Below are 25,782 nucleotides of genomic sequence, written 5' to 3'. Positions count from 1 at the left end.
TCTGTTGTTACATCCACAAACACTCATAACTTTAACCTTAAACTGTCTAGTGTGGACCTCACTAGGGGGCCTCACTAGGGGGCGTGCATAAGCGCAGCAGCGTGCCTATCATCACTGTCCTATGGTCCCCACTTATTCGTACCCATTTCCTGTGTTCATGTCCATCTTTATACTTATACCTGTTATCTCATGCATGTGAATAAATAAATGAATAAATAAATAAATAAATAAATGTTTTGACAACTAAATTTCAAATTCAGAGTTATTTGAATTGGCTCTGATATTCGTCATAAAAAGGCAGATTACTTAATTTACAAACTTGCACTTTACACAGCAAGTGCTACTGAAGGCATAGGGCCATCAAAACACACATTTCCTAAATGGTGCTCTGGAAATTAATCAAAACTAGTGACAGGAAAGAGTAGCATTAACCACTGCTGTGACTTTTTGTTTCTTTCTTAGGACATTAAGTTGATAAAAAAAAAAAAAGATACAGTCCTACTACACAGCAGTTAAGGCAACAACGTAGGCACTGAAAGAATGTGAGTTCCAGTCCTGCCTTAAGCATGAAGCCAGCTGAGCCAGTCCTTCTCCCAGTTAACCACAGGTCAAGACTGACTTGGGAACACCAAAAAAAGCCAAAGCATGCAACATGCCTCATCCCTATTTTCAATCTAAAGATTGCTTATAGGGGAAACTAATTCACATAACTTTTAGGAAAGACCTAATCTTATGTTCAATTTTGTTTTGCAGATGACATTTCTTTTGTGTATTTGTAAACCTCATGGTATTATCATAGTGTTGAGGCAAAAGATCAGAATTAATACCTATAGTTGAAAATCTGATTAGCCATCTATTTAAAGAACATCAATTCTATACTATTTCCCATATTAAATATCTAGGCATGTGTGTATCAAAGGATAGAATTCAGTAGTGCATGTAATATAAATAAAATACAAAGAGAGGTTTCTTCAGATATTAATAGATGGAGTCCATTAAACTTTATCCTTTGGCAAAAGGTAAATGGTCTCAAAATGAATATTATTCCCAAATTATTTAATATTACTTTATATAGTATTAAATATTGAAGCCAACAATCGGTGTTAATTTTCCAATTTGGACAATTTTGGGATTCTTTTTGGATTTTGGAACACTGGTTGGAATGTACAGTTAGGAATGAAATATACTAAAAGCAGAATCTCTTGAAATAATTGCATCAGTTAGAATTGTATGGAATTTAATACTTATTATTGCTTATTTCATTAGTTTTATTATTTCAAAATATTCAAAAATCCACATATTTCTAAATGTGACTTTTCCTGTGTATGTTTCCAGACCACCAAAACAGTAGATACACTTTCCAAATATTCATATATTTTAGTGCCCATTTTTCATCTCATGCACATTTTGTATATAGTTTTTTTTTTAAATTGCATTGCAATGTCTGAAAAGTCTTTTAGTTTTTAATATTCACAGAGTTTTTGTAAGGGATGCTATTTCACTAAGTTTAAATTCACAAGTGTTCTCTGCTGTACTTGAAACACAGAATACAAACAATTCAAGAAGTTAATTGGATGGAGTGATCGCATAATTATTTCTAAATAAATTATTTTTCTTAATAATTAATTAAATAATGGTTTAAAATAATTATATAAATAAATTTCTAAATAATTATTTCTGGATAATGTAAAATCTCACCATATATATTTCTTTCCAAGAGGCTTCCATACTAGAGGAAAAATACTCAGATCACATGGAAAATATTAATTTACGGAGCTTGTGTCCATGCAGTATAGTTTCAATAAACTCCACACTAAAGAACATACAGTATACAAGTTTCTCTAATAGGAATCTGGTCTGTTTAATGTAAGTTCAACTAGATCCCCCCCCCCCCAAAAAAACCCTTATTGACTTAATTAGACTTCTTGACTTATAAGTAGAGATGGGTAAATCTATCACTTGTGGATTCTTGATTTCTTATCAGTAATATTTTTGTTATCTTTATTCCATTTCTTTCTATATCCCTTGATTCTCTGTTTTATTATTATTTCAAGGGTGAGTCTTTTGGAGAAACAGTTCACACTGTTCCAACATGTGACTTTTGTCATTCCAGGCCTATAGTTTCACATTTTTTCAGAGCAAGAGAGCTGGTTAACAAAAACCTCAGAAATACTAAGCGTGACCTGAATGAACGGCACTGTTTCCTGTAACACCAAATGATGTGGTCACCAAAGGAATGGAACACGGAAAAAGAGAACCTGCTAATGGTCTGATATGAATCTCCAATCAAGCATGGAAGCCACATTTGAATTCAATGTTACATGCACGTCCCTACCTTCCCCCAGTGTTCTCAGCCCTGTGGTCATAAATGTTAAAATTATCACCAATGACGAATTCCAGAGGAGCAGTCAAACAAAGGTTAGTGTTAGGTAATTAAATATCTAAGCATGTAAGTAATACGGAAAATCTCCATGTTCTCTCTTCCAATAGACCAGCTAAATTTGATATAACCAGATAGCTACCCTGAATTTTGGCAATTATTTTACCTATGTCATTTATAATTTTAAAAAAGAGTAGGTTTCTTTTAAATGATATACATAATTCCAACTGTTCTGTTATTTTTGACACAAATATTATGATCAGAGATTTCTTTACTACTTGAGATATTGATAAATACTTGATATTACCTCAAAATAACCCATTTGCCAAATTTCTACTTTGAAATACTACATTGAACAAAGGCCTGTGATTTTTAAATCCATATTTCTGTAATTTATTTTTTAAAAGTGAAGGTAGATATTATCATAAATTAGAAAACTATAAAATATGAACAAAAACTAAATGCAATTGTACAGCAACCATTATTTTTAGTCCTGCAAGGAAAAACCATGCATGAAGGGGATGGGTGATTAAGAAGTTTGATAGATAAACAAACAAACAAATATCAAATGACTATATCCTCAGCCAAAAAATCCTACTGTAGACGTAGCAAGCCAGATTAGTACAATAAAAGCCATTTCAACAGGGATGCCATTTTGGGGCAGTCTATGCCTTAAGACAGACACAGGTGTTTTTTTTTAAAATGCCATTCCTTCAGTGGTACATCAGTAATAAAATCACAAGTTACAGTCATGTGATGCCTCCATTGACGTGCGGTGAGGTTTATGGCTGGTAAGGCACTGACCCAGTGGTGGGTTTCAAATTTTTTTAGACTTGTGGACTTCAATTCCCAGAATTCCACAGACAGGCATGCTCAGTTCCGATTTAAAGCGACAGCATTTGTTTTTCTCCTTTGCGAAAGAAGTTTCCTTCTTTCTTTTTCTTTTTCTTCTCCCTTCCCCTCCTCCCTCCCTTTCTCCCTCCCTCTCCCCTCTCTCAAACACACACACACACACACACACACACACACACACACACAGAAGTTGGATGGGACTACACACACTTTCCCCCAGCCCCGGAAGGATCCAGCCCAGCTTCACTGATTACAGGTTTGAAAAGGAAATGTGGCTCTGCCTGCAATCAAACCCTAACCCTTCCCTCCAGCCTTTGCCCAAAGCCCCGCACCAGGAGGATGAAGTTTGAATTCCTCCCCCTACCTCCAACCCACACGTACCTTTTTCAGCTGTTTCAGAGAGGATTTCAACTCTGCTCTTGCCTCGGGTCCTCTGAAGAAGTCCCGCCCAAACGAGCGCCCTCTACTATGAGGCAGGAGAACTGCGTGCCTCATCTACGTCAGCAATTTTTAGACTTTTAACCCTTGCTTAACTCTACTCGAGTGATCATAAAATGCCTAAAGTCAGATTAGATGAGGCATGCAGTTCTCCTGCCTCATAATAGAGGGCGCTTTTAAGAGGCTTTTTAAACAGTTAAGCAGAGTCATCCACGATGAGGCAGCAACTAGCTCAGCCTGACCTCAGCTCTCGCCTTTTTCCTTTTACATTTTTTTTCTTTTCATGATGACAGTGATGAGGCTGTGCCTCCCCTGCCTCCCCTGACTGCACATCACTGGATGCCTCGCTTAATGACTTTTGGTGATTGATTTAATAACTATGGCAGAAGTGAGATTTGCACTCCATTGCAGTGACACGATAGTTTACTTAACAGCCACATTATTAAGGACAGTATTGCTGAGTTGACTGTGATCATTAAATGAGGACCACCTCTATGATATTTAAATTCCCATACTACCTTATTTTTTGGATTATAAAATGCACCTTTTCCCCCCAAAACAAGGCTGAAAATCTGGGTGTGTCTTATACACTGAATACAGCATTTTTGGCCTCCCGAAATCCCGCCCCCTTCACCAAGATGGCTGTGCATAGCCTTTAGGAGGCTTCCAGAGTGCTCCTGGGGGCTGGGGAGGGCAGAAATGAGCAAAAAAAGGCCATTTTTTGTTCAATTTTGTCTCCCCCCAGCCCCCAGGAGCACGCTATAAGCCTCCTAATGTCTATGCATGCCCTTTTTTGACAAAAAAAACAGGCCCGTTTTTGCTCATTTTGGGGGGCCCTCACTCCCCAGGAGCACTCTACAAGCCGCCTAAAGGTTATTCATGCCCCCCCTTTTTTAAAGCCCCATTTTGGCAAAAAAAAAACAACCCGGGCTGTTTTTGGGAGGTCTGCAGAGTGCAAAAACTTTTTTTTTAATTTGTCTTTTCAAAATCTTGGTGCGTCTTATACTCCGGTGCGTCTTATATTCTGAAAAATATGGTATATTCATTTAATCACATAGTTCCATCACTCTTCCTTACAGCAAAAGGAAAATAAGATTCCCAAAAAGACTGTTTAAACACAGCAATTAAGAATTCCCAACTGCTCACCAGCTTCACTGAGGCTAGCATTCTGCAGGTATGTCCGACATCTTTCTTTGTGTTCCTCTAATGAACTTCTCTGCTTATAACTCCGTCCACAGAATTCACACTTGAATGGTTTCTCCACTAGAAATGAGTATTTGATTTATAATAATAATAATAATAATAATAATAATAATAATAATAATAATAATAATAATAATAATAATAATAAATATTTATTTCTTAGCCGCACCCTCTCCCGAAGGACTCGGGGCGGCGTACAACAAAACATAGGAAATAAATATATCGACATACATATAACAAAACATATACCAAGACATATATACGACATATACAAGGAGGAGGTGAACTGATAGATAAAAACAAGTAAAAACACAATGTTTTTACATTTATAGATGTTATGTAATAAATATTATATCATCTTAACATATCAAGTACTTCAGTTCATGACCTGTTAATCCCCAGAGCAGTCCTGCCAGGTTAAATAACCAACAGCCTTGAGACTGAAATAGTGAAAGATGCCCTAAACTGATGAGCTAAATATATCTGATTAAAAGAAGGAAGAAGCTTTTTTGCTTTTCTCTGGATAATGCTGCACAAGAAAGGTATTTTAATCTTTTTTTAAAAAAAGCCATGGTCTTATGAATGTCTGTGGAGGAATTGGGTGTGTGTGAGAGAGAGAAATGATATCATAGGCAATTACTTAATTGACAACATTTGTACAATGACATCATGACACACAAGACCTCATTTTGACTTGAAGAAGTTGGCTCTGTCTGAACCTTCGTATTTCCTTGCTGTCAGCAGTGGAAACCTCAGCTCATTTATACAATATATGATTCATCAGCGATGTACTGGAAACTGCTGCAAAGCTAGAGATTTGCTTTCCTTTAATTTTGGATGCACTGCAGCTCCATTTCCATGCTAATGAGACCTCTTGCTTAATACCTCCTCATGGTTCCTGAACTTTAGGTCCTATTAGGGAGATGCCAGGATGACCCCCTTCGCAGCTACATCTCAGCTGTCCAGACATAAAGTGAAGAGCATTCGATTATTTTGTCCTTGCCTCCATTTTGGATAAACTAACAGTGAGAGGGGCTATTGATATTCCTTCCTTCCTTCCTTCCTTCCTTCCTTCGTCTCCCACTCTCCCTCCCTCCCTCCCTTTCTTCCTCATGGGAAAGGGCTGCCAAGACTTCAGTAGCTAGAGGAGCTGTTGCAGCACAAACTATTGTTCTGATTTTCACTTCTTTTTAGTATTGCAAGGCACAAATTCTGAAAATAATAACAAATTATCTTTAGACTACCTCTGAGAATTTGAAAAGAAAGAAACAGTACAGTGAAGAAGTGCCACCAGTATTCTCAACCTTTATTTGGGGTATTGACTAGTGTTTGTTTGTTTTTTGTAATTCTTTATTTCTTAGCTCTTAATATAAAATAAAGTCTTCTCTCCCCAGATCATTTATACTGGTTATTTATTTACAGTATATTTCCTATTTCTTAACTGTCCATTTCCTCAGAATTGTTGTTCCTTACTTGTGACAACAATAAAATTGGATTGGTTTTATCACATTGATCAATCTGATGTAATTAATGGATTCTTATAAAGGCTGTACTTGTAAAATTATTTTTCATGGTTAATATGAAGGAGAATTGATCATTGTTAAGGAAACTCAACTAATTTCCACTTCTCAATTTACAATGTGGACCTGCAGTTCTATATGGAGGAATATATTATCTCAAATAACACAATTTTCTGATCCATGTTTTAATCTGAGAAGTAAAGAAATACATATATAGAATTGCAGAATACACCCACAGAGAGAGAGACACAAACATGGCAAGGGAAAGTTATCTCCAATAACAAAAGAAAAAAATAGATGAAATTTATAGATGAAAATTGCAAAATTATGCAGGAATTGGATGGAGCTAACATGAAATCGGATATATATATATATATATATATATATATATATATATATATATATATATATATATATATATATATATATATATATATATATATATATATTACTGATGAGTAGTAATTTAATCTATTTAATCTAATCTAAGATTAGATTAAAGACTTACTTTTTCATTTATGGTTTTAAAACAGATAGTAATAATAATAAAGAATTGAAATATAGCTGATAAAAACAGAAATAAAGGAACTAAGTCAATCAATTTTAAGAGAAATAAACACTTACCAGAATGTGTCCTTAAGTGACCTGTGAGTGCATCTCTTCTTTGACAAGCATAGCTACAAAGGTGACATTTGAATGGCTTTTCCCCAGTGTGAAGTTTAACATGGCGGAGAAGATTTCCCTTCTGAGTAAATGAGGCTCCACACTGATTGCAATGGAAAGGGCGCTCACCTTAAAAACAATATGAGTAGTGAAGTGATTATTAGAACATTGCAGTCTTAGCTAAAGATAAATTCAAATTATTCTGCCATAAGAACCAGGGGTTTATTTATTCCATTAAGCTTTCTACTAGCCTGAGCTAGTAGAAGGCTTAATTGAATTAAGGGTTGGTTGAGAAGGGGGAAATCTCTGTTTCTGATTATATTGCAGTTTCCCCCAGTTCCCAATCAGTAGCTTTCTTTACCAAAACAATTTCCTTTCAGAATGTGTAAGAGTAACAACATCTCCTCCCCAACATACATACATATTATGCATGCACCTAAGTTGTGCCACTCTACCTTGCTTGATCACTACCTGGGATCTGCCCAACTTAGTGCATTGCAGTGGCTACTAGAACAGCCTCAGATCAAATATTTTCAAATTTCTTCTGAATGAATGATATTTACCAGTATGGCTGCGTTTGTGAACCACCAGAACGTTGAGGCTGACACAGCCCAATCCACAAATGTCACACTTCAGTTTTGCTGTATTTGATTTGACAAGGTCATATGGTTCAGAATGCCTCTCCAGTTCCATGCTGTCATAGTCTCCATATTCCGGCCTGTAGTTATAAAGGATTCTGGGTTCTTCCCCAATTTCTACTGGCTCAGACTTCATAATTCCATCTTGTTTGTCATCATAGTCACATTTCATCTTAAACATGCTGTCTTCTGGAAATAACATCAACATGGTCCCAAAATAAAACATAAATATAAAACATCACAGAAAGAACATTATTATTATTACTGTTGTTGAATAGTATTTTTTATATTTTCTTATTTCTTTCCTCCATATTTTTCAGCTTTTTTGATAAAGTAATCAGTCATATGCACAATGAAATTTACTGTAGATCAATAAAATCCTACCATTACATCCAATATTTTCCAGGGGAGGAGAGGAGAGAGGTTACCTTCTTCCTAGGGCTGAGAGAAACTGACTGGTCCAAAGTCAGTCAGCTAGCTTTGTGCTTAAGCTAGACTTAGCATCTTCCCATTTCTAGCCTGATGCCTTATCCAGTACATTTAATTAGCTCTCTCAATTCTGATGTCAAAACTGAATAGAACTTTAAACTGAACATTCAGTTTGATACAAAAAATGTTCTTTTATGTTCTGATTTAGAAAACATTCATTTAACTTGTTTAATGAACCTTAACTGCAGATGTTATTCTCCTTCCATATATTCATAGCTCAGCAATACAGACTGACATGCCATTTAGCAAATATAAATGTAGCAAATTGATTCTGAATGAAGGGGATGTTTTTTTTCAGTTTCCAAAAAACTGCCTATCTCCAGCATAACCATTGTGATAATGGATTTCAAGTAACAGGACTGCATTCTGAGTACTCATTCCTCTTCACATCACCTATATTACAAAGCAGATTTGCTGCATTCAGAATAGGTTGGAACTTGGAAGAGTAATATTAGCTCAAATGCTAACTTCCATGAAGAGTTCCTTTTTTAAAGACATGGTGGCCACTACGTTGGGTGCATTTGTGGCAAGTCACTAAAATAGTTTGGATATGATTATATTTTCAGTTTAGGTTTGTTAGGTTTGTATTTGGAAAGAACTGTCTGCCAATCAACATTCATTCTCTTTCAACTCATGAATAATAGTGCCCCCCCCCAAAGAGGTATTGTTCATAATCTTCACCAACATACTTCATCTTTTTATGAATACGTACACATCAGTAAATTCTATACAGTTTGAAGGGAAGTGATATGAGGGAGGATTAATTATAAATATACTGTACATATACAAAATGTTTCCAGTCATCAGGACTTATGTTGCAATCTAAATTGTAATGATGATATTTCAGCAATGCTGTATGTCCTTTTCCTATGACCATACCATTATTTACTGGACCATAAACCAAGAAATCAATCAATCAACCATGCCAACATGTGTCTGGTGAATTGGGTGGTGTGGAGTGAGAGGATAGAAGGTATGTACTATGCCTAGACATTAGAAAATCCAGGTATTAAAGTTCTCCAACTTGACAACTTTAAGATATGGCTGGCTGAGGAATTCTGGGAGTTGAAGACCAACAGGTCTTAAAGTTGGAGATCCCTGTATTAGATAACAGGATATTGAAGAATGGGAGGGATAAGCAATACAACTGCAGTTGTTGACTTAGAACTGTCCACATGGATTGTGAAAACTTATTGAAAGAAGCTGATATATCCCAATTCAAGGGAAAAAAGTTGAATATTCTGTGTTTTCAGAAACACCATGAGGTAGCACATAAATAACATCTTATTTAAGATCTTTCAGAAGCATTGCTAAAATGTATTCTATTACTCGATTAATAATGGTATGTGAAAATCCCCCCAAAATATTCTACAAGTCTTAAAATGATAGCTGTGAACCTGCCTTACTGTTTCAACCATCCTAAGAGGATACTAACGATAATGTTTCTCACAACCTTTGTACTGCAGATTCTAAGTGAGAAGAAGTGTTGCTGAAGAACTTTCTCAGGTAAGACTGCGAAGGAGTGCTGTGGCAGTGGGGTGTAACCAGTTTAAGCAGAAAAAGAAGCCTTCCATTTTTTGCAGTTCAGTACTAAGGAGAAGTTTTGCAAGAAAAAGAGGGACTCAGAAAAGGGTAATGTCTTTTAGAGAACTCATGTTGTTTTATTTATTAACCTTGCCTGCAAAGGTGTTTATATACTTCTCAGTGCTGAATTCTGAAAACAATCAGATTCTACAATTCGTGCCAATTCTTTCACATAAAAAATACCACTTTTCCCAAAAGTCAGGACTTTTTGGTTGTTGTTGCACAAAAGAAAACCAGTCCTCTATTTGGGGAGTTTCTTAATTTTTTTTCTGGGAACTTCACTGGGTATATACAGTAACCCATTCTGGTATTTTTATTTTTTGAGGTTCCTCCATGGTAAAAAATATCTGCTGTTCGCCTTTCTTCTAAACCATCTGCTTTTGTATAAGCAACTCAGCCTTTGATAACTTCTGGTAGGAAACTGAAAGGATGCACCTGAATCTTCCTCCTGATTTTTTTTTACCATGCTCCAGCTGTGGAAAGCTCCCCACAAAGAAAACCTTGAACTTTTCAATGCACTTTGTTTAAAAAGTCAATGGAAAACATATGCTGGCTGGCAGAAAACCAAAACTGAGAAAATAACTGTTTAATCACAAGCAACACAATTCAAATAATATTGTAAGAGTTACCCTGTGCTAAGATGGATAGTGAATAAATTGGATAAATAAATAAATAAATAAATAGTCTGGTCAGCAAAAGATAGGCAGCAATGAGAATAATCTTGCTTTGACTGATAGTTTACTTCTAGAGGATAAAAAACATACTCATGGCAGTATGCTTGATTTTTTTTAAAAAAAAAAAGTCCGATCTGGAAGCTTTCCTTAAATACCACCACATTTAATCCATTACAATTTATTAGATTTTTTTACTTTGCTTTTACTTTACTTTGCTATCATGGTAATCAATGCTATTTCCTCCTTTTCCCCCCTCATCTCAACCCTCCTCTAATTGATTTACCTGAAAGAGTGGGGGGAGCAAAATCACCTTGGAATTTCCAGAGCTGAGGATAGACCGAAACCAGAATCCTCCCAATACTGTCCAATGCCTTAACTAATAGCTATGACAATATAGTGGCTTTTTTACAGCCTACTGAAAACTGCAAAATATCATCAATAGATGAATAACAGAGTTGGATGGGACCTGGAGTTCTTCTAGTCCAACCCCCTGCTCAGGCAGGAAACCCTGTACTTTAGTTAACTATACAAATTCAAACAAGTGGTTGTCTAATCTCTTCTTAAAAACTTCCAGTATTGTTCCCGTTGATGAAAACTGGAAAGGTCAGAATTTATATAGTTGAGCTGAAAATGTATTGCATGGTCTCCAAATAAGTCTCAGTACATCTCACTGAATTCAGTAAAACATCTGACCAAACCTATAGAGGATGTTGTAGTTTAGTTTGCCATTCTGTATATATTTAGCTGACAATAACTACTACTGAAATTTCAGGATGCTACTCTGTAATTATCCTATTTATATTGATAACGAAGAAGGAGCTGTTGGGTGCCCTTTTAAAAACCCTATCAATTCTTACCTATATTCTTATTCTATTATTTCTTCTCTTACATACAAAATTACTCTCTGAGGGAAAAAAATAGCTTTCTCTGTCACTTCACCTCATATATAACTAAAACGTTTTTTCAGAACCTTCTTGAAACTTCAAAATAAAATACAGTTGGGATAAAACAAGATGAGTCTCCTGAGCTAGATTCGTTATCCATATTGTGAAATGGGTTTCACAGGACAGCCAATATAATATGAAAGAAAAGAAACATTCTAGAAGCTAAATTCAACTTCTGAAAAATTAAATCTTGCTTTGAAAACACAAATTTATTTTGCCTATCTATCCCAGCAATCATCACAGTATTGTTGTAAGGGAGTGGAAATCAGTACATTGTAGATTAGAAAAAGTAGTCAGTTTCTGAAGATATGTCAGATGAACATTATTTATTTAGTGAAGTAATATTTCTGAGAGTCTGAAATCACACTAAATTCAACCATTTTGTTCATACCTAGCAATATTTTCTTTTGTTCATTTGAAAAGGAAAGCTTGTTCTCATGTCATTAGAAGCCTTATTTTACCCAAACTAGTAAGCAGGGGCCAAAGATTACAAATGAAACACCTTACAAGTTGTAAACACTTATAATTTTCTTTTTATGCTTCATTAAGGATATACCCAGATACCAGGAATTCAGTCATCATAATGGGACAAATTAATGTCACACCTGATTTGTTATAACAATTCCAAGATAAAGACACCTCACGCTTGTAGATGATTTGCTTGGCATATAACCCACCTCCATCAATATATGAGGTATATAATAGTAGTGAGTGGGCTATCCTTTCCTAAATATCCTATTTAAAATGTCCTACAAATGTGTCAACAGCAGTCAATTAGTTTTAAGAGTTTGATGCAGCAAAACATCATTGCAGTCCATAACACACAAACACCCATCAAACCTCTGACGTAGCTGTAACAAATTAAATGACATTGCCTCTAGGCAAAAGTGATAAATATTTAATATTTAGGATGGATCCACATTACAATATAAGCACATTGAGATTCTTTGAGGCCATTCCCAGAAATCCATGATGGAGTTGCTTGAGGTGGCCCTCTAACAATCTATGTGAAGGATGTTTGGAGTGCTAATTGAGAATCTATTGGGTAGGCTAACACAAGGATTTATCTCAATACATGCTTCTGGAGGTAGTCCTTAAATTATCACACTTTTTACCTAAACTGACATTTCCATTGAACAGCATAGAAATTATTTAAATTCTTTTGAGTATTGCAAGTAAGACAGGTCCTCTTAACCACAGAGTTTTAAGGCTTTTGAAACTGTAGAGAAGGATCTCCAAAGTGTCATAAAAAGCAGTTCTTTACTCAGTTATACAGTTATTCCTGCCTGATTCACTTTCTTACTCTTTCAGAACTCAGGATTAATGTCAGATTTTAATGTCAGAAACATTTTTTTATTTACATAACTCACAAATGCAGCATCAATTTCATTAGGAAGCAGACAAGGGTAGCAATACATTTGTGGGGAAAGACAAATCTGTCTGCCACTTTCTACAGCCTTTCACTCACAACTTCAATCCATCTGATTTCTGCAAATTTACAATTTTAGGTGTTTTTTTTTAAAGGAGGCATGAAAATATATCCCCACCCTTTTTTTGTTTTATCATATATATGGATGGATGGTTGGATGGATGGATGGATGGATGGATGGATGGATGGATGGATGGATGGACGGACAGACAGACAGATAGATGAAAGCAAAAGAGAGGTTTTAATTTAGTTAAGTAATTAGATCTATTTTTTTCTTTGTTCTTTCTCTTAATTAATATACTTTTGTACTCATTTTTATGTTGTATCAAACTATCATAAAACACAGAGAAGTGCAAAAATGAAAAGATATCTACTTTGTGCTGTTTTATTAAGTACGAATCAGGATGATTCATATTACAAAGTAAGCAAAATAATTATTACTATTTCTTCAACATTAGAGTTTTTAACTGGTTAGTTTTCCTGGCCCATTGGTTTTTCACTAACTGTCAGAATAGCTAATGTGACAGTTGAAACAGTATAATGGCTGTTTCACCTACTTACCCATCTAACAACAAAACAAAACAAAACAAAAACCCTTAAGTCACATACAAGAGGATCTTCAGGACTAAATAACTTATCGGCTGGTGGATAATGCTGATTCTCTTTCTCTGGAGGTCTACAAACAGATGATCTAGTGAATCCTGTATTAACTGAGGGATGGACCGGATAACTGAAGTAATTTCCACCTTTACATTCTGCAATGACAAATTTCTCTGCATTCTTCATTCCTCAAAATTTTTTGCAGATTTAAAATATTTCACTAAATTGTTGTTAGAAAGGCTTTCCCAACCTACATTAAAGAGCCAAAAATGGTCTTAAATTGTACAATTCACCAAAAAAAAAAATGGCTGAATCTTACTGTGTATATAAACAAAGGGAGAAATGAAGAGGAAGAAATGAAGTCACATGCAGTCACAGGGGCAAATGTAAATGACTGGACTTTGACCTAAAATTAGACACTAACTCTGATCCTTCAAAGCAAGCTGGGGGAGGGGAGAAAGCTGAATTAGAAAAATCCATCTCTTATCACAAAATCTATTTAAAAAGATGAATGGTCCTGATGGAAAATGTCTATCAACATCAGAGAAACTTGAAGAATGTGTTCCTTTTAGCATTTATCATTGAGAAAAACTGGTCACAAAAGAATGGAGAAAGAATATCGATGTTGATCTCAATGTCTTGTTTGTCTGAATAATTTATAGACATAAAAGCTAACTTAGAAAATTGTTAGCTTGCAGTTTGGCTTCTGGGGATAGTTCAGAGGAAGGAGAAATTTATCCATGATTTCTTTTACACCATTTCACTCTTAATATCTGTCATTCTGAACTTCACTCATTTACACTATGGTTTTGGTAAAGTGGAAAGAAATTCAGAAATATCATTTTTTATTTCATGAAAGGGAGTGACCTAGGCCTTGTGGATCTGAGTTTGGATTTTGTTTTTTTTTGGGGGGGGGGTTCTCCTTTTCAGGTCACTGAAACACTAAGATAGGAAGGGATTCGTTTTGAACTTGTCTTGTTTTTTCATTTAAATAATTCAGTTTTGGGGTGATGCCTCAATGAACTCAAACAGACAGTAAACACCTGGTGGAAATTTCACAAGCTAAAAATAGCAACAAAACTTTCTGAATTCCCTACCAAGCATGAATGCAGAGTGCAAATTGGTTCACCTCTAAGAAGGGAAGGGGAGGGGAGGGGACAGGAGGGGCATTCTTCTGAAACAAAGACATGGAATACTATTAAGGTTTTTAAATACTGGAACTTGTGCTTCCAATGTAGAAGGCATCCAGGTATTTGAAGCAACTTTATCTCAGGAAGCATAACTAAATATTGTATTGATGGTGGTTGATATTGTTATTTTCCTATTTCAAAGAGCCCATTCTAGATATAGTTTCATAATGAATTCCTGAATAGTGAACGGGATTTTGGGTTTCTTTCTTTCTCTTTCAATTATCTGGCCTGGCTCAACCGTAATTTTTTCGTATTCCTCCTGACTGTCTTTTTAAATTTTAAATTTTTATTGTATATTTGGGTTTTTATTATTGGGGTATGTTAATGGTTTTAATTGTCTAAATGTTGTAATTTATTACCTCCTCCGTGCATGTATGTCTTTGTATATATGTATGTTTATGTGTTTGTACACACGTGTTATGTTTTATATGTTCTAGTGTACGCCGCCCCGAGTCCTGCCTGGAAAGGGAGCGGCTAATAAATTCAATATTATTATTATTATTATTATTATTATTATTATTATTATTATTATTATTATTATTATTATTATTATTATTATTATTTCAGGTCAGATATTTAGTTTATCTTCATGGCTTTGTTTACCTTTATGGGATGCCACAATCCCGCCAATCATTACCATACTTTACGACACATTTTGCTGGTTTTATGTAAAAAATTCAATTTAGGAGAATGGATTCGCTTAATGATCATGTGAGTCACTTAATGACCATGTGATTTGCTTAACAATCACCTTACAACTGTTGTAAAAACAATCATAAAATTGCATCAGGTCATGTAGAGACTTGTTTAACAAATGCAATGATTTCCAATCAATATTCCAGACTCAATTATGGTCATTAAATGAAAACTACCTCTAATTTACTTATGGAAGGAGAGTTGTGTTAAATCAAATAGTTACATGCTCATATATATGGTTTTTGAATCATGTTTCTTCATTTATGTGTGCTGCTCTCTGTATGTAACATTGTATGTTGTCCCTGGTCCTGTGTCTATATATCTATCCCTCTCTTATGGCTAAACATATGCTTAACAATTAAATATCTTTAGAAAGGAAGACTTGCACCGGGCTTGCGCTATGTATACTGAAAAGAGAAGCACTTTATTTATTTCTTAGCTATAGAATTATATTTTATGAAAATTAGGGAAAAAGAAATGATAAAATCTGACTATGAGTTTCAAATCACGGCCACAATCAAAGGAAGGCCATGCCATTGTAGTGAGTCAGGTTCCATCAACTTTTTCAGATTTTTAATTCTTTCTATAATTTCTATAATTGCTTGCTAACTGAACCTCTGCAGAAAAGTATCAGCTGAGTTTGCTACATCACCCCACACCTGCACCCTACTTTCATTTAAAAATAAACATTTTGTTAATATTTTTCAGTTGCACCCCACTTTCTAACTCAGCAGGATGGTACACAAGATCTAATTTTCTGACTAGAAAAACACGGCATTTCCTTTCCTAGCACAACCACACGTCTTCTAAGACAAGGGTGGCTGGAACCTCAGCTACAAGCCTAAGTGTACTTTGGGCTGATTTTCCCACCTTCTCTGCTCCTCTTTCCTGCCCATAAAACACCACCATCACCACACCAGTTAATTTAAAAGCCTGAAGTAGGAACATTTACGCTGCAGTTATTTTTCCTTTTTTGCATGCACCAAATCTATGATTTCAAATTCCCACGTAGAAAAAACATGTCTTTAAAGAAGTTATTTGAAACTTCCGCAGTGGTATTTTGACCTTTTTAAATGAACACATAAAAATTGTCATTTTTCTTTATGAGAATAAGTGACTTCTGTGCCCATTGTTTTTATCTCTTCCACATAACTTTCTCTATCTTTTTTTCTTAAAAAAAAAAAAGCATTTTCAGATGCCCAGGCTTTCTTTATCTTATCACCATGCTTCCTTCAAAGGTCTGTGGGAGTGCTATGTAATATCAAATAATGCTTGCAATACTCCTTGACAAAAACTTTGGCATGGTTTCAATGTCACTCATTGCTGAGAGGGAGCAAGTGGTGCAGTAATGTTGCAGAAAGAAATGTATTTATATGCACAGGCAAAATATCTCCATGAATCTCTTACTTTTGGGCATGGAGTTCACACAAACAGGGAGCTGTCCTTATTTCTCTGTCTATCTGTAGAAGATACAATATGCTAATCCCAAAGATGCTTTTTTTTTCAGGGGGCAACTGGACATTCTTGTTTTTCCTTTTGAAGATGTTTTGCTTCTCATCCAAGAAGCTTCTTCAGCTCTGACAGGATAGTGGGGAATGGAAGAGGCTGTCAGAGCTGAAGAAGCTTTTTGGATAAGAAGCGATACGTCTTCAAAAGGAAAAACAAGAAAGTTCAGTTGCCTCCTGAAAAAAAAGCACCCTTGGGACAACCATGACCTGGATGACTGAGACTCTCTACAGACTCATACAAGATGCTACTTATCTGTCAGCAGAGCACAAACGTGGTCTATTTATACAAGCAGGTGTTAATATGAGGAGGATTTGCATACAATATTCTCAGTTGCAACTTCTGTGCAAAGGATTAGGACTTTTAAAGAAGAGATTGGACAACAAATGCCTGAAATGGTACGGTGTTTCCTGCTTGGAATAATAGATGTCTAAGGCCCGTTCCAATTATCACTAATGGTCTCTTCCCCATTACAACCGTATTTATTTTATTTACTTTTCAAGACTTAATAGTGACAATCAAAACTTCCAACTCTGCTATTCACTTATTTCGAATGTAGAATGATCATGCTGAAAACTGAAAGAGAATTGTGCATGTAGGAAGTTTATTTGCTTGAGAAAGACAAAACAAAATCTCTTACTCCATGATGGATGGGCAGCACTTTTCTAAGGACAGCATTTTATTGGAGGTATAGTACTGAATGGGCAGCATGCCAGAAATGGCTTTGTTGAAAATCTGTATTGAACAGTGCCAACAATAGCGATGACAATCCCTTTTCTGTTTTTATTTTTCATTCTTCACCATATGCACTGCTAAAGGGGTTTCAGAAGACTCTGGCCAATTTTTTTTTTAATTAGCAACACAAAATTAAGTTTAAACCGACTGGTTGTCTATGAACAATAGTGTTATGGAAAACCTTGGATATGTGAAAACTCATGGGGGTATGTTTGGGGATTGTTATGTTGGGCCTGGTCTCTGGGTGTTATGTGAATTTTGTTGTATGTGTAAACTGTGTATATGCGTACAATGACAATAAAGTAAAGTAAAGTAAAACCTAGACTTCAAGAGTCTAGGAAAAGTAGCAAAAACATATCATCTTTGCAAACATGACATATTTTTGCTAGTCTTCCTAGATTCTTGAAGTTTGGTTGTCCAGACCAAACAAAGGGCTAGAGGGGAAGGGAATGTGAACTTTGGGACTTCCAGAATCAATTTTGATTAAATGGCTACTAAGTCTTGAAAAGTAAACAAAACAAATATGGTTGTAATGAGGGAGAGACCATCAGTGGTATTTGGAAACATATATATTTGAAAATGATCACCCTTAGTACGCACAACATGCTAAGCAAGACAAAGCTAAATTTTAGTAGTGTGTGTGCTTTGACATATTGTAAGAAGCCAGGTATTGCCATTTAATGTTATATAACCAAGACACATTATAAGCCATGATATGTTTCATATGTTATACAAACATGCAACAGCAGTGTGGAACAGAGAACTGTTGGACACCTTTAAGTGGTGTTTAAGTGGTTATAATGGAGTAGGGAGAAATCAGTAGTAGTAGCTAGGAATTTGTCTTCTCTGGAAAAGAAGCATTAAAAATGCCAGAAGCATGATAAGTTCACACCTAGCTGTCTTCTTCTTTTTGTTTGAATAGGCTACTTCTCTTCAGTGTGAGATGTGCAAAATAGAATATATTAAACACATAAAATTAGTTCTTCTCCCTCCCTCCCCCCCCCTTTTTTTGACTTAAACTTTGAAGGCTCTGCAGTGCAGGGAAATAAAGAGGAAGTTCATGACCTTTTCCTTTTTATCTCCTTTGTTGCTTATCACTTTTTTTTGATGCATAGACAGTTACTGTTCTGCTAACTCTATAAGAGATAAAGGCAACGTTTCCGAGCTAAATTATGTTGGTTAAAAAAAATTGAGTCCATTTGCCCTCTGAATCAGGCATTAAATCCTCTTACCTTTGCTACTGATTCGGAACCGGGAACGTGCGTGCAGTGCTTCTGTGCATGTGCAGAATCTTCTGCACATGCACAGGGCATCCATGATGACGTCTGGGCATGTGGGCGGAGCCTCCTGCCGCCACCACTACCGGTTCACCCGAGCCCAGGTGAACGGGCAGAATACCACCTCTGCTATGAATCCTTCCAAACTTGTAAATTTTCTACCTGGAGATGGCTTTTTTCTCTGTTAGAATTCAGGCTATCACTACCCATTTCAATCTAAAGCTGCAGTTAATGGCAATTTTGCAAGAACAAGTTAGACTGCAACCGAGAAGTCAAGATTTGACCATCTCCTGCTTTTGCCACCCGTGCAGTTCCTGCCTCCCATCAACCAATCTTTGTCCTGTGTCTGTTACTCCACAGGATCTTCTTAATCCTCACTCCCATCCCCAATCTCCCACAAACGCTGTTCTATGTGCCTTCAAAGCCCAGCAAACCCATTCAGGTTATGGAAGACATTGCTGTATTGGTGTCTTCATAATTATGCTATTACAGGTAGTCCTCGACTTACAAGAGTTCATTTATTGACGGTACAAAGTTACAATGACACTGAAGAAGTGACAGGACCATTTTTCACACTTATGACCTTTGTAGCATCCGCCTGATCATGCGATCAAACTTCACTTGCTTGGCAACTGACTCATACTTATGACTGTTGCTGTGTCCCAAGGTCATGTGATTCCCTTTTTACAATCTTTTGACAAGCAAAATCAATAGGGAAGCCAGATTAACTTCACAACCATGTTACTAACTTATCAGTTGCGGTGATTCAGTTATCAACTGTGGCAAGAAAGGTTGTAAAATGAGGCAAATGTCACTTAACAGATATATCACTTAACAACAGAAATGCTGGCTCAATAGTGGTCATAAGTTGGGAACTACTGTACAAACAATAGAATTCTGGTATTTTATTTATTTAATTAATGTGTGTGTGTGTGTATGCATGTGTGTGTGTATTTATGCCACATTCTCTTTACCAAATTATGAATTTTAGTTTTACAACTTCTACTTTACCTTCTCTCTCTCTTCCATTAGTCGAATTATATTCTTTCTCATATTCACTGTTCTGCATGTTTTCTGTTTCATGATATGAGTTAGGATCCCCATCATTCAAAATATCTCGTAAACCTGATACAGTTTTAATGAAAAGAAAACAAAGACAAATGATGAGGAAGATGACGAATCACCGTAGCAGGAATTTTAATGAGGTTTGAGACCTAATTAGGCTATTCTTTAGGTACAGCATGCTTTGAGTATTGGATAATATGGCATAGATTTAGCAGTAAGGTAGGAAGATAAATAAGTTTGTTTATATATAATAAAATGTAATATATAATAATATAATAAAAGCATCCCATAGGTAAGGTTGTTGCTGGTTTGTACCACTATCCAAAAGGGCCCTGTCACAAGTAGGTAAGAAGCTTTTTTAAGGAAGGAAATGAGGAGAATTTAATGGCCCAAACCTGCATGTTCTGTCTGTTCTTGACAACGGCTGAGGTCCAAGCCAGCTGGTGAATCTACAACAGGCAAACACAAAGAAAGAAATCAGTCTTTGTAAACTCTGTACTGTATCACTTCTGTAATGCAAGCGGGTACAGATTATAAGGGCTCAGAACTGTGTTCTTATTTTGAAAACTGATCTTTCACGTTAGAACACTTTTCCAAAGTGACAGCTCTGAAAGAAATCTATACAATGTCTAATAAATGCAGTGGAATTCATGTAATAACTAAATATATCCCCAGACTTCCAAGGGCAAATAAATTATCAGAAGAGAAGACAAAAAATTTACTCCTAAAGCAATGCATGTAATTTCTGGATAGATTCTGATGCAATGTTTAATGAATGTCTTTGCAAGCTGAGCCTAGTGCAGGTTTACATTTTTATTGCATGGTTATGGCTATATTGTGACTTCTTTGATCTCCTCTGTGAATGTCCCTGAAATTTACTTAGGACAGGATTGGACAATCTGTACCCCCATGCCACATATGCACCTCAGTACAAGATCATATTGAAGTTTTGGGGCAAATTATTCAATTGCCACTTTTTTCTTTTTACGAAAAAAAAAGGTAGGAATGGAAATGAATGCCCTCTGAGAGGTTTAAACACCCTGATTTCTATCCAGTGGTACCTCAAGGCAGAATCCTGAGGCAGAAGTTTAGACTCATTAGAAAGAGAAAGTTTTTCATATATATTAGAACTGGTTTGCTACATGTTGAAACAACAATAGTAATTGTATTGCACTCCAACATTGCACTTGGTAAAAATAAGCACACAACATTAATAATGGAATATCAATTTAATATGAAAATAAATGTATTACAAAACTAGGCAGCCATGTTCTAAAGAAATAGAGCAGAATACCAAGCAGGTATTTACAATTTAAAAACTGCATCCAGTTTTGGTCACCACACTACAAAAGAGATGTTGAGATTCAAGACAAAATGCAGAGAAGGGCAACCAAGATGATTAAGGGACTGAAGGCTAAAACATATAAAGAACAGTTGCAGGACTGGGCATGGCTAGTCTAGTGAAGAGAAACATCAGGGGAGACATCATAGCAGTGTTCCAATATTTGAGGGGCTGCCACAGAGAGGAGGGGATCAAGTTATTTTCCAAAGCACCTGAAAGCCAGACAAGGAATAATAGATGGCAACTGATCAAGGAGAGATTCAACCTAGAAATAAGGGGAATTTTTCTGAGAGTGAGAACCAGTGGTGGGTTTCAATTTTTTTTAGAACCTCTTCTGTAGGTGTGGCCTGCTTTGTGGGAGTGGCTTGCCAGCCATGTGACTGGGTGGGAGTGGCTTGGCAGTCATGTGACTTGGTGGGCGTGGCCAACTTGTAAAATGTGGTGAAACTCACTTAACAATGCCCTTGCTTAGCAACCAAAATGTTGGCTCAGAAATTGGCATTTGAAGCATGAAGTCTTAAAGCTGTCAAGTTACAAGACTCTTGCACCTTTTAGAAAAAAAACCCCAGGGGTGTTCAAACTTGACAGCTTTAAGACTTGTGGACTTCAACTCCCAGAATTCCTCCTCCAGTCATGTTGGCTCAGGAACTCTGGCATTGATGTATGCAAGTCTTAAAGCTGTCAAATTACAAGACCCTTTCACCCCAACCCTTTAGAAAAAAAACCCAGGGATGTTCAAACTTGACAGTTTTAAGACTTTAAGGTTTAGATAGGACTCTTAGAGGCGGGTAGGGTGATTGGTGGGCGGGGCAAGTGTGGTGCAGATGGGTGGGGGGAGGGAGCCGGAACCAGTTCTAAACAGCATGGTAGATTTGTGGAACGTCTTCTATAGAAGAGGTTAGAACTGGCAGGAACCCACCCCTGGTGAGAACAATCAACCAATGGAACAGCTTGCCTTCGGAGGTTGTGGGAGCTTCGTCACTGGAAGCGTTCTAGAAGGGACTCGACTACCATCTGTAAAAAAATGTGGTAGGGTCTCCTACTTGGGCAGGGGGTTGGTTTAGAAGACCTACCAACTCTGTTAATTTGTTAAAGGTGCATGATTTCCATCCTAATCCCGAATCCAACCCAGGCATGAAAGAAAAGGCTTTTACTCCATCCAGTGCTCCTCAACTGCTCAGCCAATTCCCATCCATGACATAGGCCAGTAACATGGCCTGGTGTTTTTAACAGGCTCTTTTCCTTGCGTGACTGGTCTGTTCATTGCAAAACTGATCAACTGCCTTTGATGAAGATCAAATTTTCCTCTTTTAAAGGTAATATTACAGTCTCCCTTTTTAAGTTAATTTCTTCCTTTCACTCCACTTTTTATCACCTTATCAAGGAATCTGAAAAATCTTAAAATCTTGCTCCTGGCTGTTACATAACTGAGAAATTTAGTTCATTTGAAGCAGCAGGAAAGTGTTAACCGCTTCCCTTGCATTACCACCAAGGTTTATGGAACATACACGGGGCCTCTGCAAGCTCTGAGTATACAAACTTTGATAAATAAAGACCTTTCCAAACCATTATCAAAACACTGCTTTTATTTCCCTAAGAAAACCAAGTGCTTTTGGGTGGGGGTAGGGGAGTTACAGAATTAGGAATACATGATTAACATGAAATAGGTTGAGTGAAGGAATTTAATCCAATTTCTTGCCTCACACTCTCTTCACCACTTGTGAGAAAAATGGACTGTAGCTTAAACTATAACATTTTAATTGTTCCTGTTTCAAGATTATTTTTAAAATCTGTATTTATCAGATATCACTTAAAAAATAGGTACCTAATACTGTGGAATTCGAGAAAAAATATCACAATGATAGTACTTTTGTTCCTCTCCATATCACTTAAAATGGGTTATGTACACCAGGACACACAATATTTGCCAAATAACAATCACAGAAATGCATTTGAAAAATTCTTTTTACATAAAGGTTGAAACTGGAAGGTCAAGTAAAGCCAATTAGTTCTTGAGCTATAAGTCAGAAGTTGATAGCCACTTGTCGCTACCTTCCTCAATAGTTGTTTCTCACATGTAAACTATAGATAGATGCCATCAGCTTTACTTGAGTGAAAAACCCAGAGAATCTATTTGCTGAAGCACTATTGAAAAAAGTGTGGATCGTAACAAAAAAGAAGAGGAATATCTCTAAACATGTAGTAGTTTCTTTTTTCTCATAATTGTTATGCATTGAGAGGCTCTCATCCCATGTGAGAAAATAAGGAGTTTCAAAACAACACTTTCAAGGAGAACCTGAATCTTTTCTGAAATTAAGCAAAACTACTTTTTATTTATTTTTCTCCTTTTCTTTGATACTTGCAGAATTTAGCTAATGATCATCAAGTTTAAGAACATGTTGATCCATTGTCACCAAAACAATACACAGCTTTCATTTTTTCATATACTTTAAAAAAAATATTTATATACTTTCCCACTATGTTGATGTTTGAAAGGATTACCTCCTTAAATTGTACATTCTTGCAGAATAAATAAACAGCAGGTGCAGACCCTTTGGTGCATATGCACCAAGGACAAATTTCTTGTGTGTCCATTCACACTTGGCCAATAAAGAATTCTATTCTATTCTATTCTACTTCAACAATATGCCCTGGATGTCTGAAGCAAGGAGTGCTTGCAAATTGACCACCTTTTTTTTTACAAGTAAAGAGGAAAAAAGCTAATAATGTTTGATATCAAAAATGAAAGTGATTGTACTTATTAAATAACAGCTCCAGCTTAAGCACATGTAACAAACTCAGTTATCTAACAGTTAAGATTGTATTGAGAGAGGACGTATTGGAAGAGAGTTTTCATAGAAAGGAAAGGAAAAACCGCCCTGAATTTTAGGTCAATGGTTTTCGGATGTATGTACTCAATGATCAGTATGCATAGCTGCTCCATCCACTCACTTCTGAAGGTTTAAATTATAGAGAGTTGAAGAGAGAACTAAAATGAAGGCTGAAAACTGTCAGCGCTAGCAACTTTCACTCACAGAGTTTTTAAATAAGGCCTGGTGACCTCAAACTTTCTCTGGGACAAAAAGAAAAGAAGGGGGGGGGGAGAAACAGACATAAACTTCAGGGAGAGGTCATAGTAAGATTTATTCCCAATAAGAAAAAATAATTGAATGACTTGCCCAAGAAATAAGCAAACAAAAGGACATCATTTAGGGTTTTTACTAATATCTGTTAATTCATTTGATATGAAGAAAAAACACTTAGTCCTCAGATTTGTAGGTTGTCCAAGATAATATTTTAACAATCCATAGTTCATGTGTAGATGTCCATAGAAGGCATGCATTCACCAATAACGTGGACCTTTCCTTTGCAAACGTATTTCCAATGTCAACTAAATCTTTGTTTCCACCTTTAAGACCTGGGACATACCTTCAAAAACTATAAATTAGCTTTACATATGAAATAGCCAAATCTTTCAATGATAATCATCTGGATATCCTTGGGCGGCTAATGACAGGAACCCAGTCAGAAAAAGGCTGATGAAATATTTCATCTTTGTTGAAGACTTAGGAAATGCAGTCTCTGAAGAATAATTGAAAGGCCAGAACAGTATTTAAAATGACAAAGGGGCAAATCATACACCTAAACCTTCCCCAGTCTGCAGAGGCCAAGAAAACCTCTATGACAAGAACAGACCTGTGGATGTTAACTCCTCATTCATAGGGTTAAGAAAGCAACTAGGTTTGGAGAACCAAAAGAAATGAGATCTAGAATCTGGAAATCCCCCACTAATGATACTATTAAGTACACCTCCTACTTCATGCTACCATTCCCAACGTGTTTTATTTATTTTTTAAAAAATAGCTTTTTAAAATTAAGAATGGGGTAGTAGGTGATGTTTTTGTTATTCACATTTGTAAAGTAGAATATTTTAACTTTGCATTGTCCCAGGATTTTAATTGCTCTTTTCTCAGGAAAATAAGAATGGATCTAATCTTAGGGCATAATATATTATTGTATATCTTTGCCTGTAAAAAAAGAAATAGGGAAGAGTTTGATATAAAGACTTAAGCCCTTATTTAAAAATTTGAGCTCCCTCCATTTTACTAGAACATTATACTTAAATATATATATTATCACTACCTAACAAGGTGAAAAGATTGCTGGAGGGTCTCAGAAATCTTTTTTCCCCAATTTTTTTCTCCCCCCCCCCTCCTTCTTTTGAAGAAAAGAATGCTTAGTCTTTGCATTAATATTTTGCATTATATTTGCCTATTTTCTTGCTCTGCAATAATCATCTGAATTTTTGGCTAATCTAAAATATCATAGTTTGGGATAGGGCAATGAAGCAACATTAAAAATATTGGGCCACATTTTGGAGAAAATCTAAATCTTCAGCCTCATAGAAAAAGTATAATCCATGTCGGAATAAATAAAATGGAAAGAATGCAACTGGAAAAGAAATTATTTTTGCTTCTGACATTAGGAAGAAAATCAAAGACACCTGCCTCGTTTTTATTATGTTGATCCAAAAAGTATATTTTAAACTGAATGCAA

The 25,782-nt window shown here is 36.0% G+C and overlaps 1 protein-coding gene across 2 annotated transcripts in view; it reads right to left on the bottom strand.

The window, feature by feature from the left end:
* The window catches only part of IKZF3 (IKAROS family zinc finger 3), a 48,022-nt gene that overhangs the window by 20,750 nt on the left and 1,490 nt on the right, over positions 1 to 25,782 (bottom strand). Inside the window, exons 2-6 of one of the 2 annotated variants that reach the window (XM_081933891.1) lie at positions 20,279 to 20,332; positions 19,830 to 19,943; positions 7,620 to 7,883; positions 7,018 to 7,185; positions 4,817 to 4,933 (exon numbers count right to left, since the gene is read on the bottom strand). In XM_081933891.1, the coding sequence (XP_081790017.1) occupies positions 4,817 to 4,933; positions 7,018 to 7,185; positions 7,620 to 7,883; positions 19,830 to 19,943; positions 20,279 to 20,332 (717 nt within the window). The remainder of the gene's footprint in view (positions 1 to 4,816; positions 4,934 to 7,017; positions 7,186 to 7,619; positions 7,884 to 19,829; positions 19,944 to 20,278; positions 20,333 to 25,782) is intronic. The other variant, XM_081933892.1, reaches the window with a different exon arrangement.

The sequence above is a fragment of the Natrix helvetica genome (genome assembly GCF_964273705.1).
Source record: "Natrix helvetica genome assembly, chromosome: Z".
Classification (NCBI taxonomy): domain Eukaryota; kingdom Metazoa; phylum Chordata; class Lepidosauria; order Squamata; family Natricidae; genus Natrix; species Natrix helvetica.
Note: the sequence above shows the minus strand (reverse complement) of the source record. Positions and strands in the feature narration are given on the sequence as shown.